This window comes from Panthera onca, chromosome C1 (genome assembly GCF_046562875.1).
Source record: "Panthera onca isolate mPanOnc1 chromosome C1, mPanOnc1 haplotype 2, whole genome shotgun sequence".
Lineage (NCBI taxonomy): Eukaryota > Metazoa > Chordata > Mammalia > Carnivora > Felidae > Panthera > Panthera onca.
The window spans coordinates 138,772,569-138,785,345 of record NC_138346.1 but is presented as its reverse complement, the minus strand read 5'-3'; the positions used below and the strand labels follow the sequence as shown (position 1 = coordinate 138,785,345).

The 12,777-nt window shown below is 37.1% G+C and overlaps 1 protein-coding gene across 1 annotated transcript in view; it reads right to left on the bottom strand.

Moving 5' to 3' along the window:
- The window catches only part of DPYD (dihydropyrimidine dehydrogenase), an 853,279-nt gene that overhangs the window by 270,474 nt on the left and 570,028 nt on the right, over positions 1–12,777 (bottom strand). The window contains exon 16 of the mRNA XM_060626444.3: positions 4,418–4,501. Coding sequence (XP_060482427.2) covers positions 4,418–4,501 — 84 coding nt within the window. The remainder of the gene's footprint in view (positions 1–4,417; positions 4,502–12,777) is intronic.

The following is a 12,777-nucleotide window of genomic DNA, read 5'->3' as shown; positions in this document are numbered from 1 at the left end:
GTACCTCTGGCTAAAGAAGGCAGCTTAGAGACTGTTCAATGTCAGGAACACAGAAGATAAGCAAACATCTTGGGAAGGGTTGGTTTTGATATTTAAAGGTTGAACTGGAGAAGCACATACTGATCAAACCCATGTTTGGGAACGAACACCTATCCTTGGTGAAATGTTTGCTGCTATTTACATGAACCACATACAGTGTTAAAAGAGAGCAGTAAAGGAGAGCAATCCTCGTTGCTGCATGGCCATGCAGGCCATCTGTGGCCATATCTTACTTCAAGAGAAGTAACAGAATGTTTCTCTCAAATCCACCTATTTTTCAAATGTTGGTAACGATTACAGAAACAAAATAAACAACAACAGAAAGCTATTCACATTTCTTCAGCTCTTGTCTGAATTTACATTAGAAGGTTCTGTAGGATGGAATTAAAAATACTCAATATAATTATTCAAGGACAAAAGAGGGGTATTCACCCAATGCCATAAGAACACTTTGTATTTAGGAAAAGGTGAAGACCTCAAAGAGATGCCATTTTATCTACATTTTATAGAATTTATTAGAGTACCATTATATTTATAAAGTAATATGCTGGCACAGGAAATTAGTTTACCCAGACTGCACATAGACAGCTTTAAATCTGAATGTTAAGACATCAGGGAGGCTCCCTTACTCCTGGGAGATGCAACATTTAAATAGTAGATTCAGGTTTGCTTCTGTTTTCATATATTTAGAGAAATGGGAATTTAGAACTATAAAGACTTTAGAGGTAACTTAGTCCTGCATTGAGCTTTCAGTTAATATTAATAATATTTAATGCTGACACTGGAATACCAATTTACTAGGAATTGCTCTTGGCGACTTGCCTATTTCAGGCTTATATGCTAATCAAAGCTCAGGCCTTGGCAACCACTGACCAGATTTGTGACCTGGGAAGCCTGGAGGCTTCAGTTTTTTGTTGTTGTTTTGTTTTTGTGTTTATTTTACTCTTGTTGTTCTTGCTGTACAATGGAATACAAACTCAACCTATTCAGAGGGTTATGGTGAGGAGAAGAAGAAAGCTGAAAATATTTTTTCATGTTTGTAATATAACTCTGACTCTTTGGAGTACATACAACCAAAGCGGGAGCATGTTTTCACTTTTGCTTGAGCATTAATGTTATTGGGGGGTTCCATTTACTAAAATGGAAAATGTGATAGAAGATCACAGGCTGACATACAGGGTACAAAGACCAAGGGTTCTATTTTAGCCACAAGTACAAATTACAAAGTATTATTAAGCCAGAGCTTTTTAAAACAAAGGCTACTTAGATATTCATTCATCAAATACAGGAAAATATACCAAAATCTGAGCAGCACTGATCAATGTAAATATAATTAAGAATCGCATATGTAACACAGTGACTTTTATGCAGGCCAGGGAAAATGTTAAATTGGTTTTAAAAAGAACACTATAATATGCGTTCATTTATTTCTTTATTGTTTTTTGTTTTATCAATGCTTTTATGGGTAGTTTAAAAATAACATATTCACCTGCTACCTACAATGTTAGTGTTCACAGAATAGTAAAGCTGGAAGGCAGTTGGAGATCATCTGGTTCAAACCCCATAGTTTAGAGATGGGAGCTGATGTTTCAGAGGAGTGAGTGGCTTGATCAAGGTAATGGAGGTTGTTGACAGAAAGAATAAAGAATGAGACTGCCTTTAAACACACAGCAAGCGTTAAGTGTTTAGGATTTCATATGAAGTTTCACTTTGCAGGGAATATACAATTCAAATTCCCAAGGTCAGTTTGAGATTTTTTTTTATTTCTACAAATTCCATTAATAAATATGATTTTTGTATGTTGTGGAGTAGAGGTTATAGCCTCCTCTGTTCAAAAATTTCACAATATTTAGTCACTTATAGGAACATTTATAAAGAGTTTAAAATATAGGTATATGTTTAAATATATACATACATAGTTAATATAAAATCACTTAGATACAAAGGCAGTGTTTTTCACTTATTGCATACTTGTGAGAAAATATATGAGACAATGGAAGAAAAATATGTTTAGAAAGGAAAATGTACTATACTGATACTCTGTCTCTTCTTAAGGGGCTAAAATTATGATTTCTGGAAACACCAGAAGTGGAAAAAGTGCAATAGAGTCTTTCCAATAGATAAATATTCTAGGCATGGAACTAATGTCAGCTTGTTTCATTCATGAAGCAAACACTTATCAGACTCTAGCAATGCACACAGCTCTGTGTTTTGCACACACAGAGCTTCCAAAAGATTGAACGGAATGCAGGATCACGCTACTATGGGGAAGAGAAATTAGAACAGCTTCTCAGTTCCCCAACACTGAGTACAAATTTCCCATCCCACCAACTTACAAGTGTTCAAGACCAGGAATCTCAAAGAGAAAGGAAGAGGCAATAGGAACAGGAGTTAGAGAAAGAAAAAGAAAAGGAAATAAAGGAAAACATGAATAAGCTCTAGACATGCTTGTGCCCACCCTAAAGAGTCACAGTAAAGTTTTTTTAATGCACTAATATTCTTCCTTCCCTCCATTTAAAATATCGAACTTTCATGTGTCCCGAGGCAGAGCAACCATTTAAAATATATTGGATCAGAAATAATTAAATTAGTTGTATTTTTTAATGATATGATACAAAAAGAGTATAATTCAAAAGAAAATTTCTAAATGTGGCTAATAGGAAGAACTGGCTTCGTTTTAGAGATTATAATTAACAAGTGAAATGGCAATGTTCCCAAGTTTCCTTCAGCCTGAGGTGTCATGGTTTTTGGAACATGTTTTCCAAGAGTTTTAGAAATCTTAATATTAACTCTGCAAAATTTTAACGCTTGGCATCCTCATTCAGTCAAAGGCTGTGCAAAAATTTATGTGTCTAAATAACTCACTGGAGAGGATACACCTAAGACACTTAACAGCTGGGTAAGTTCAGATGTGTTCACAGAGCAAAAGCCCACTCTAAAAATTAAGCACAAGGTTGGGCAACATTTTCAAAATAATTGCCGTTTCTGTAGCAAGAAATATATATTAAAACATACCGTCCTTTAAAACATTAGTCAACAGATTTAAATTTTCCATAGCTGTTCTTCTCCATGTAACTAAAAAAATTCAGAAACTGTGGAAGGGATGGATAAAGAACCTTGACTACCTCAGGCCCTGTTCCAGGTGTCCTTTTTAAAAGCCTCCCTCATTTCAACCAAGTTACACATCTTGACACGCTAACTGTCACCCAATCATTGCCTCACAGAAGTCATGATTTAATATAATGATATTTTTCCTGTACTAATTCTGTAGCCACACTGACTGATCTTCTGGGTAACCTATTGTGAATGGAACACAGGATATACTTGAAAAACATTTGACTAGACCCTCCTCTCCTGCTGCTGCAAGAGAATGGTTTCTTCCTAAGTCACAAATCTATTCCGAATGTTAATTAAATATTTACAAGGTACTTTAAAATCCTTCCTGAATGCTAATATGAAAATAGCAACCTAGGTTCATTTGAATAGGCAGAAATTTTTGCCCTTCCAAATTAAGGGCCTCTGGCCTCTAAGTTAAATTCAAATAATCCAAGGATTTGAAAAAAAAAAAAAAAGAATTGAGCACCTACTATGTACAAGGCCCTGTGCCAGATGTAAAGACAAAAGTAAACTTTCCGGGACTAGAAAATTTGTCATAAATGACAACATTGCATATTATTTAATTCACACCATTTCCCTCTGGGCTTAAAGGCCAAATTAGATGCAAAACACTCACCTTTTTAGCATTAAGCTTTTACCTTGCTCCTTAACATACAACACTGTATCTAGTTACATAAAAATGTGGTATTTTCTACATATTAACATATATTTCCACATTTTATTCATTAGGTTTTTGAAAGTATTTTAGCATGAAGTTTCCATTTATTGTATCCCAAAATAAAAATAGCATCAAAGTCCTTTTGCAACTCCCAAAACACAGTTAGGGAATAATGATCATATGCTAAAAAATGTAAAATGCAATTTGTGCTGTGCCCCATTTACTACAAAATCACTACGAACAATGCATTTTGTACAGTATATTGCTCCAGGGAAACTGGATCAGCATCAGGAATGAATAAAGAACACTGCATCTGAAATCAGCTAATTCTGCTTCAGTGCTTTTAAAAACTATTTGTTATGATATTGCTTCCTGTCAAGCACATAATGTGATATTTTCCTCAATAAAACTAAACAGTTGCTGTAATTTCAGTTTCCCTCATTTTCCACTTTTTAAGCACTAAATATTTAAACAATGCAGACCTGGAAGTCTCAAACCAGTCATCTGATCCACACATCTTCTTGCCTAAGGTACAGTTACTACCTAGACAGGGGGCTATTCTGTCACACAGAAATACGTGAAGGCAGCTGTTGAGGTCCTTACCTGCCCGCAGGCCAGGCCCATTCCTCTTTCTCCCATGCCATGTGGACATGATAAATTTAACTCCAGGGCATCTGCTCCAGAAGCCTTTACAACGGGGAAGGAAAATGAAAGAAAAGGCAAAGCTTTATTTGCGTCCCGATGTGCTTTCACCATTCATAACATAGGTCACATTTGTCAAATTTAAACTCTTCTGTTTTCTGCATTATAGCTATCTTGTGAGGTATATTCTGACTCTCAAATTAGAATTTCTGTAACAACAGCAATAATAGCAAGAGCAAATATTTTTTAAGTGCTTATAAGAGGACACTCACTGTTCTATGTGCTTTATATTCGGTGCCTTTAATTCTCATAATCCTTGGATTAGCAGGACACCAAATTCACAGACAAGGAAACTGAAACACAGGGGAGTTAATGACAAGCCTCATATATTAAGTGACACAGCAGAGATTTTAACTTAGGTCTGTTTGACGTCACATTTATTCTTCCCTACACAGCTTTTACTTTTATAGAAACAAGTCTTACTAATTCTGGATACTTGGTCCAGGAAGTAGCAGGCAAAGAAAAATACAGTAGGCTACCGGGAATGCATACAAGTAAAAATTTAAATGTTTTTAACTGAAAATCAATTGTATTGTATTGAAAATAAGTCCATGATAAGAAACATGAAGTGCAGATAGTTTTGTCTTTAATAATTAAATAGGATTCCAATTTAACTCATTAATTCATGAGTATACAAAATGGGTCCTGTGAAAATGAACACAATAGTTCCCTCCTAGTGTTCTTAGACTACTTGAAGAATCGTAGAATTCTTGAGAAGTCTTCTGTAAAAAATTCTAAGAACAAGCAAAACACTTTTTTAAATAGTTTAATATGGTAATTTGAGGGATGGGGGATAAACTATTCAAGTTTACATATTATTTTACCTAACTTCTAGAATTTCTCCAACACCACAACTAGGTCAACTAGAAGCTTGAGTCAGTTTCCATAACATTATAGCATGTCTATTACATCATGCAAAGGCTTTAAAAATACAGTTCACTACTTTCTAAGTGTATCAACAGACCTAGCTGTTTCTTCAAGGGCTCACTTTTCTTCCTAATTGTTCAAGACTTTAGCCTATTTTTTTCTGCTTTGAAAATTGTAACTAGGACCTCAACAAACTGAAGAATTCTAGCTAGCCATTTCTTGGTCAACCTTCTTAACCACCTTTGTTCATGAGTGAATCTGCTCTTTCTTTTACACATTTGTGAAAGTTCATTTGATCATTCAGCTTGTTTTCTAATACTGTTTCATTATGGTTTCTGATTCCCTAATTCAGTTTTAAAATGCTTCATATTATCTGAAAATTACCATGAATCATACTGTTTTTTTTTTTTTCCTGCTGGTTTGGTGATGAGCATGAACAAAGCACAGCCTAAATTCTGAGTTCTAATCCTAGGTTTGCTAAGGAATCGGGGATACTTTAGGAAGTCAGTTGATCTTTGTCCCCATCTACTCAAGTATTAACTGTAGATAATAGGACCTATCTCAAAATCATGCCATGTGGGAATTACCAGCTTAATTAAAAGATTGTGCATTGCAATTATATACAGTATTGCATTTTTCTTAGTCTTAGTTATTTCAAATAGTTCCTTTAGACTTCTTTATTTAGTTGAAATGCAGCAATTAATAGCAAATCAGTTCCACAACATTTTGGATTAGATAAACTTTAGGTGGTATTTGTATATATTTACATTATACATATTTCCTAAATTGTAAGTGAAAGCTAAGGTTACAATTAGACGATAATAACTAATATTCATTGAGTACTTACTTGCAATATGCCAGATACTTTACTAGGCTCTTTGTCATGAGATATATCATTAGCCCCATTTTACAAATGATAAAGCAGAGGTTACAAAGAGTTCAAGTGACTTGCTTAATATCTCTAATCTTGTAAAACCAAGTGTTTGAGTCCAGAGCCTATGTTTTTACTCACTATCATAACTTATTAGAAATCATTAATTCCAAGGCTGGAGCTGATACAGTGGGTTAAGAAGATGTAACATTTAACATCCTTAAAGCTTCTAAACTTGAAGTAAAATTAAAATCTTGTAAAACCACCTGTCCAATTTAAAGGCTTTTCAGTGACTAATTAATAAAGATTTCCCCAGTATTATACACAAATACAAACATTGACCCACCAAACACATCTGAAAAGGCCTTTGATTATCTCAAAACTGAGATAATCCTTCTCAAGGTGACACCAAGAGACAGGGAACATTCATTTGGCCTCTGCTTGAATATTCTTGTCACAGGATGTACACCCCCTTAAAAGGCAGTTAATTCCATTTCCAAGCAACTATATGCATTCAAAAAGCCTTAATTGCTGAATTAGCATGAAATGTTAAATTAACTGAAACTGGGCTTGCATTCTGACTCTTGTTAGTTACAAGCATTTCGGTTTACTCATTTAGCCCAGAGTTTATGCTACCTAACCTAAATGATTACACAATAAAGTAATCTAGTGAAGGCCATGACATAGAAAATTTGCTGTTTCTAATTTCATACATTATCTGCTTATCACCCATTTATTTACATGAAGTAGAATGTATATGTTAATAGCCTAAACTCTGGAGGCAGATTTCGTGGGTTCGAATCCCACTTTTACTATATACTATATCTATAGTCTTGGGCATATTATTTAACTATCTTTTGCTTCAGTTTCCTCATCTACAAAAAAATGGAAAGCAATGGAAGTAACTCATAGGTTGCTTTTGGAAGATATATATAAATTTAATAAAAGTGAATGAGTTAAAACAGTGCCTGGACTATAGTAAATATTATGCAAGGGTAAGCAATTGCTGTCTATCTATCTGTTTCTTTGTCTGTCTATCCATCCATATATTCATCTATCCATCCATCCATCATCCAGGCATCCAATTAGAATCTCCAACTTGCCCTTCTCCAGTCTTGACTTGTAAAAGGATTTAAAGTAACTATCTACACTTCGTGGGGAGGGGGAAGAAAAGAAAAAAAAAATATTGTAAGTAATTATCAGAAGAGTGGGAGCAGTGTAGTTTCTAAAATTCTCTGAATCACTTTATAAAAACTCTCAGAGAAACCAGAGTAGCAAAAACATAAATCTTTGCACAGTATATACAACAAAATCAGATACAAACTTCTTCCTCTTCTCCCTTTCTTACCCCTCCCTTCCCTCCTGATTGATGTAGTTTTAAAGTCATTGGGTGGGACAGAGCAAGGTAGCTGACCTAGAGGATTTAGAAGGATCCAGGAGAGCCCAGTGTGGCTTATCAGAGCCCAAGAACAATGAGACGGATGTCCATGTGGAGGGTGGTTTGATGTAGTATATCAGAGCCCAAGTGGGAAGGAAAGGCTTCCATGGGTGGTGGGGCTGGCAAAAAGCATCAGAGCCCAAGCAGGGTGAGGATGGTGTTTCTTTGGGGGGATGAAAGGTACACTTCTTGAATTTTCTCTTAATTTCATCTCTTAAAAGAAAATACAATGCCCATTGTTGACTTCGTATGTATCAACACTGTCATCTAGTCTAATCTGTTCAAAACTGGAGGCATAAGTTCTCCAGGATCTTAAACTACTTTTAAGTGGATTTGGTACAGGTAAACACTGAACTGGCTTGGGCCTTACTGGACACTAAGTCAGTGACTGTCTCTTGTCTGCAAGCTGGCGTCCACCTTTCCTGACTGCATTCAGTGTGCTAAAGATCACTCTTCACAGACATATCCACCTGCTCCTACACATTTCTATGGTTCACCTTTGCTTTCTGCCCCAGCCTATTTGAGATCTCCTAATTCTAACATCTATTTAGTTTAACGACACACTGCTAGCCCAAATTCAGGTTAAAAAAAATGGTAAGAACCCAGCTTTTCCGTAGTTTGTTTGGACTCCCTGCTAGGAATAGTGTGGCCACCTGGTCTTGACACCTGAGCATTTTCCCTGGACCTTTCTCAGTAGGTGACATCCTACCAATCGTGGTCAGAACTTTGGCAATCCCTCATCAGGTCCCTGGCTTAAAACTTTCTACTTTGTATCTTAATCACCTCAAGTTCATTGGTGCCAAATAAAGTGCCACTCTTCCCATTTATTCTGTAATTGTTTGCTCTTTGTTTGTCACATGTCAGTATACCAGCTCTGTATCCCTATTTTGCTTCAACAAATATTTGAGGGATAACCACGGGTGGGCAAAGCCCTGTGCTTGGGATTGGAGATTAAGTGGTGAACCAGCCAGGAGTCTCCACCCCCAGGAGCTTGCTGTGTAATAAGCAGGACAGAGGTTAATGAGCGAATGACACCACTGTGATTACCACTGTATTAAATGCCACAAAGGAAAAGCACAGGCAGAAGTACACCTAGATTTTGGGGAGCCTGAAGCGTAAACACATCAGGGAAACTTCATTAAGAAAAAAAAATAAGTAAAAATTACAAATCCAAAATTAGGTACAGGGGTTTAGAAGTAAACTTGGGCAAGTAAGCCCTGAAGCATATGTTTCATTAGTTTTATGGTAAACTGGCTTCTGAAGACAGGATCTTAGGAGTTAGGCAGAGGGTTTAACCTACCAGTCAGGGGACTCAGAGTTGAGAACAAGAGAGCATTGTATGAGTAAGAGAGAATGTTCCAGGCCAAGGGAATAGCAAAGGTCGTCAGTTCAGAGTGTGTCGGAGGAGTAAGAGGAGACCAGCAGGTGCTGGGATGTGGATACCAAACTGAGGATGATGCTGGGGAAGCAGGCAGGGTCCAGAACATGGTGGGGGGGCTTACAGGTTAAGGTAAGGATTTTGCATCTTAAGAAGGAGAATGGGAAGCTTTCGGATTGCCTGAGGGCAAGCTGTCTCATAAACTTAGATTAGGGTGGTAGCAATGCATATTGAGCCATATTCAATTTATCTGCTGGTTCAAATCTGATGGCCTTACTTGCCACTCAAGCTTTTGCCACTAGCTTGAGAAGAGACCTCAGTCCCTGATGCTGTTCTCACAAATGCTACCCCTGCCAGTTCTCACAGCTCCCTCCGCATGGGAGCTGGGCTTTGCCACAGCTGCCACTGTATCTATCAAAGTGACAGCCCCAGAAGTATCCATGTGCACACCTGACCAAGAGGCTCTAGCTTTTTCCTAGGTTCTGGGTTTAGATGTCACAACATCTCACAAGACACATCAAACAAGAAACAAGAAATGTCTCACAACATGCTGTGGGATTTGGCTTCCTTATTGGCAGCTGCCCTAAAGTGGGCAGGATACACAACCCAGGAGTGCAGAGGAAGGCAGAACCCCGGGTGTGAAATTTGACCAGTGAGAGACAGTAGACAGAAAGGAACCAGTAGGTACATCTCTCACCCTTCTCCTCTGAACTGTTGTGAGGCAGGATGATTTCACAAAGCACTCTCCATCCCACAGGACAGAGCAATTAGCTCCATTTCCTTGTGAAGCGGGAGCCAGCCTGGAATGTACCACACAGGATCTGCTTTCCCTTCTTCCTATCTAATTTCCCTTTTGCTCCCACCCTTCCTGCTCTGGGCTTGTATCCTTCATTAAGCATCTTCACATTACCTTTGACCCAGGCTCTGTTTTCTAAGCTAATACGCATTAAGAAAGAAATGGATTCAAGATCTATTAAAATCAGTTCAAGATCTGTTTAAGACCTGATATTGTCGGCGTTCCATATGGTTCAGTTTGGTGTATTTCTGATCTTTCTGACTGGGGTATCTTTCTAGTATGATGGGTGCTATATCTTATTCACCTCTGTTTTGGCTGGCAAGAGACTTTGCACATAGTAGGTGTTCCATAGATCTTCCTTTGCATGGAATTGGAGTAGGTTATCCATGTCCCAGAAAAGTAGGAAAGGCTGTGATCAGATACAGAAAACTTGAGCAGACCCTAACAATGCTACTGATTTGACACCAAACTGTGAAAACTTTTCTAAAGGCTGCTTCCTTTCTATGGTGTTCACAAAACAACAAATTCAAACCAGGTTGAAGAATGCATAAAAGATGACAATAAAAGCATGTGCATTCTTGGGTTAAACTGAAAAGGAAGGTTTGGTTCAGTATGGTTCTATTTCCAGGAGGAAATAAAGCTTTCTAAAAAAAATATGCACATGATAGGACCACATGGGTGGCTTAGTCGCTTAGGTGTCTGACTCTTGACTTTGGCTCAGGCCATGATCTCGCAGTTTGTACAATCAAGCTCTGCATAGGGTTCTGTGCTGACAGCACAAAGCCTGCTTGGGATTCTCTCTTTCCCTCTCTCTACCCCTTCCCTACACACACATGCTTGCTTTCTCTCTCTCAAAATAAACAAATGAACTTAAAAGAATATATTTAAAAAGTATGTACATGGTAGGGGTGCCTGGGTGGCTCAGTTGGTTAAGAAGTCGACTTCAGCTCAGGTCATGATCTCACAGTTCATGAGTCAGAGCTCCATGTTGGGCTCTGTGCTGACAGTTCAGAGCCTGGAGCCTGCTTCAGATTCTGTGTCTCCCTCTCTCTCTCTGCCCCTCCCCCATTCTCTCTCTCTCAAAAATAAATAAACATTAAAAAAATAAAATAAAAAATATGTACATGGTAAAGATGATATACTGGATATATATTAATTTTTAAAAATGTCATTTAGTTGAATTCAGCATATTTTAAGAATGTACCTAGGTTCTATTTTTTTTAACCATCCATATGGTCTTAAATGTTTATTTAGAATAGTAAAATACTGGGGCACCTGGGTGGCTCAGTTGGTTAAGCATCCTACTCTTGATCTCGGCTCAGGTCATGATCTCACAGTTTGTGAGTTCAAGCCCTGCATCAGGCTTTGCCCTGACAGCACACAGCCTGCTTCAGATTCTGTCTCTCTCTCTCTCTGCCCCTCCCCCACTTGCTCTCTCTCTCTGTCTCTCTAAATAAATAAATAAATAAATAAATAAAGTTAAAAAAATAGAATAGGAAAACACAGTTGTAGCCTCTGGTGAAACAAATAATAATGATCCTTCCTCGTGCAAATTTTCATTCTGACACAGTTTCTCACTCTTTGCTTTTTCATGTTCTTGTACAAGTTGATCTGTCCTGCTGTTACACACGTGTCATTTCTGTTTTCAGATATAATAGTAAAGAGCTCATAACAGATTTCCTTGGTTCCCTATTGCGTAATTCGAAAATTAATGTACTATAAGGAGAGGAACTTCATGAATTTAAAGTATATTCATCATCACATTAAGTCATCTGCTGAACTTAAAACTCGTGCTAGAACAGCTGGTGTGATAGTTCAGATTTCTTACCTCCCATTATCAACACCCCCCAAAGAAATGTACACTGTAAGTGGTATAGTAAGTTTGGTTTGAATGGGTTTTTTTTGTTTGTTTGTTTGTTTGAATGTGGGATCTTCTACTGTAAAAAAAAGAAAATCTGTTTTAATCTCTTTTGAAGCATGCATTCATAAAAACAAAACTGACTCTACAAAGCGTTATTGGGTACCTATCAATGAGCTATGATGAATCATGCTGCCTAATGCGGCCCTCCAGGGGGATGTCCCCTCCAGGGGATAGCTCCTTCATGCGATATGCCCTGGGACGGTCCATATTTTAAGATTATAGAAAAGGTTTTTTTTTTTAATTGACAGCATCTATAGATTGACCTTCTTGTTATGTAGATGGCTTTCCTGGGGAGAGATTCTATAGACTGGTTTGACCCAATGGAAAGCATAACTTTTTCTTTCTAATTTTTTTCTCTTCTTTTTATCCTCTCTTCCTTCCTTTCCTTTGTTTTTGCTGTTCTTTTTTTTTTTTTTTTGCTATGAGTACTTATGATATTAAATAAAACTGCAATTAAATAAATAGATACAGAATGTGAGAAATGTGAAAAATATCTTTAACTTGGTTGGTATGTTACTAATAGGAAGGCTTTGGACTTTTTAAAAGTAAAATTTGTTTATTTAAAAGTTAATGCTCATTACTGAAGAATATATTTATTTTAAAGTATTTTATTCTACAGAAAGGCAGAGAAGCAAGCAGCGTGATAAAGCCATTCATCATAGTCAGCTTAAAATTGGCAAAGCTCATGCCAAGCACAGGTTCTGTGGAAGATTTCATGGTCAATTAGGTAAATACACGTATAAAGTGGACCCAGCACTAAAGATCACGAAACCAATTACTGATCATGTTTAATTTCACCCCTTTAAGTCCCAGAAGTAATTTTTCCCTCGCAGTTTTAAGATATCCAAATAAAATGTACAATTTTTGAACACGATAGAAGGCTTTATAATATTTTATAATGTACAGTCATTAGTATATAAGCGTTGTTAGATTTAGCCTTCTACATTTCTGAGACGTTTTCAAGAAACCCCAGCTGAAGCTATCTAGATT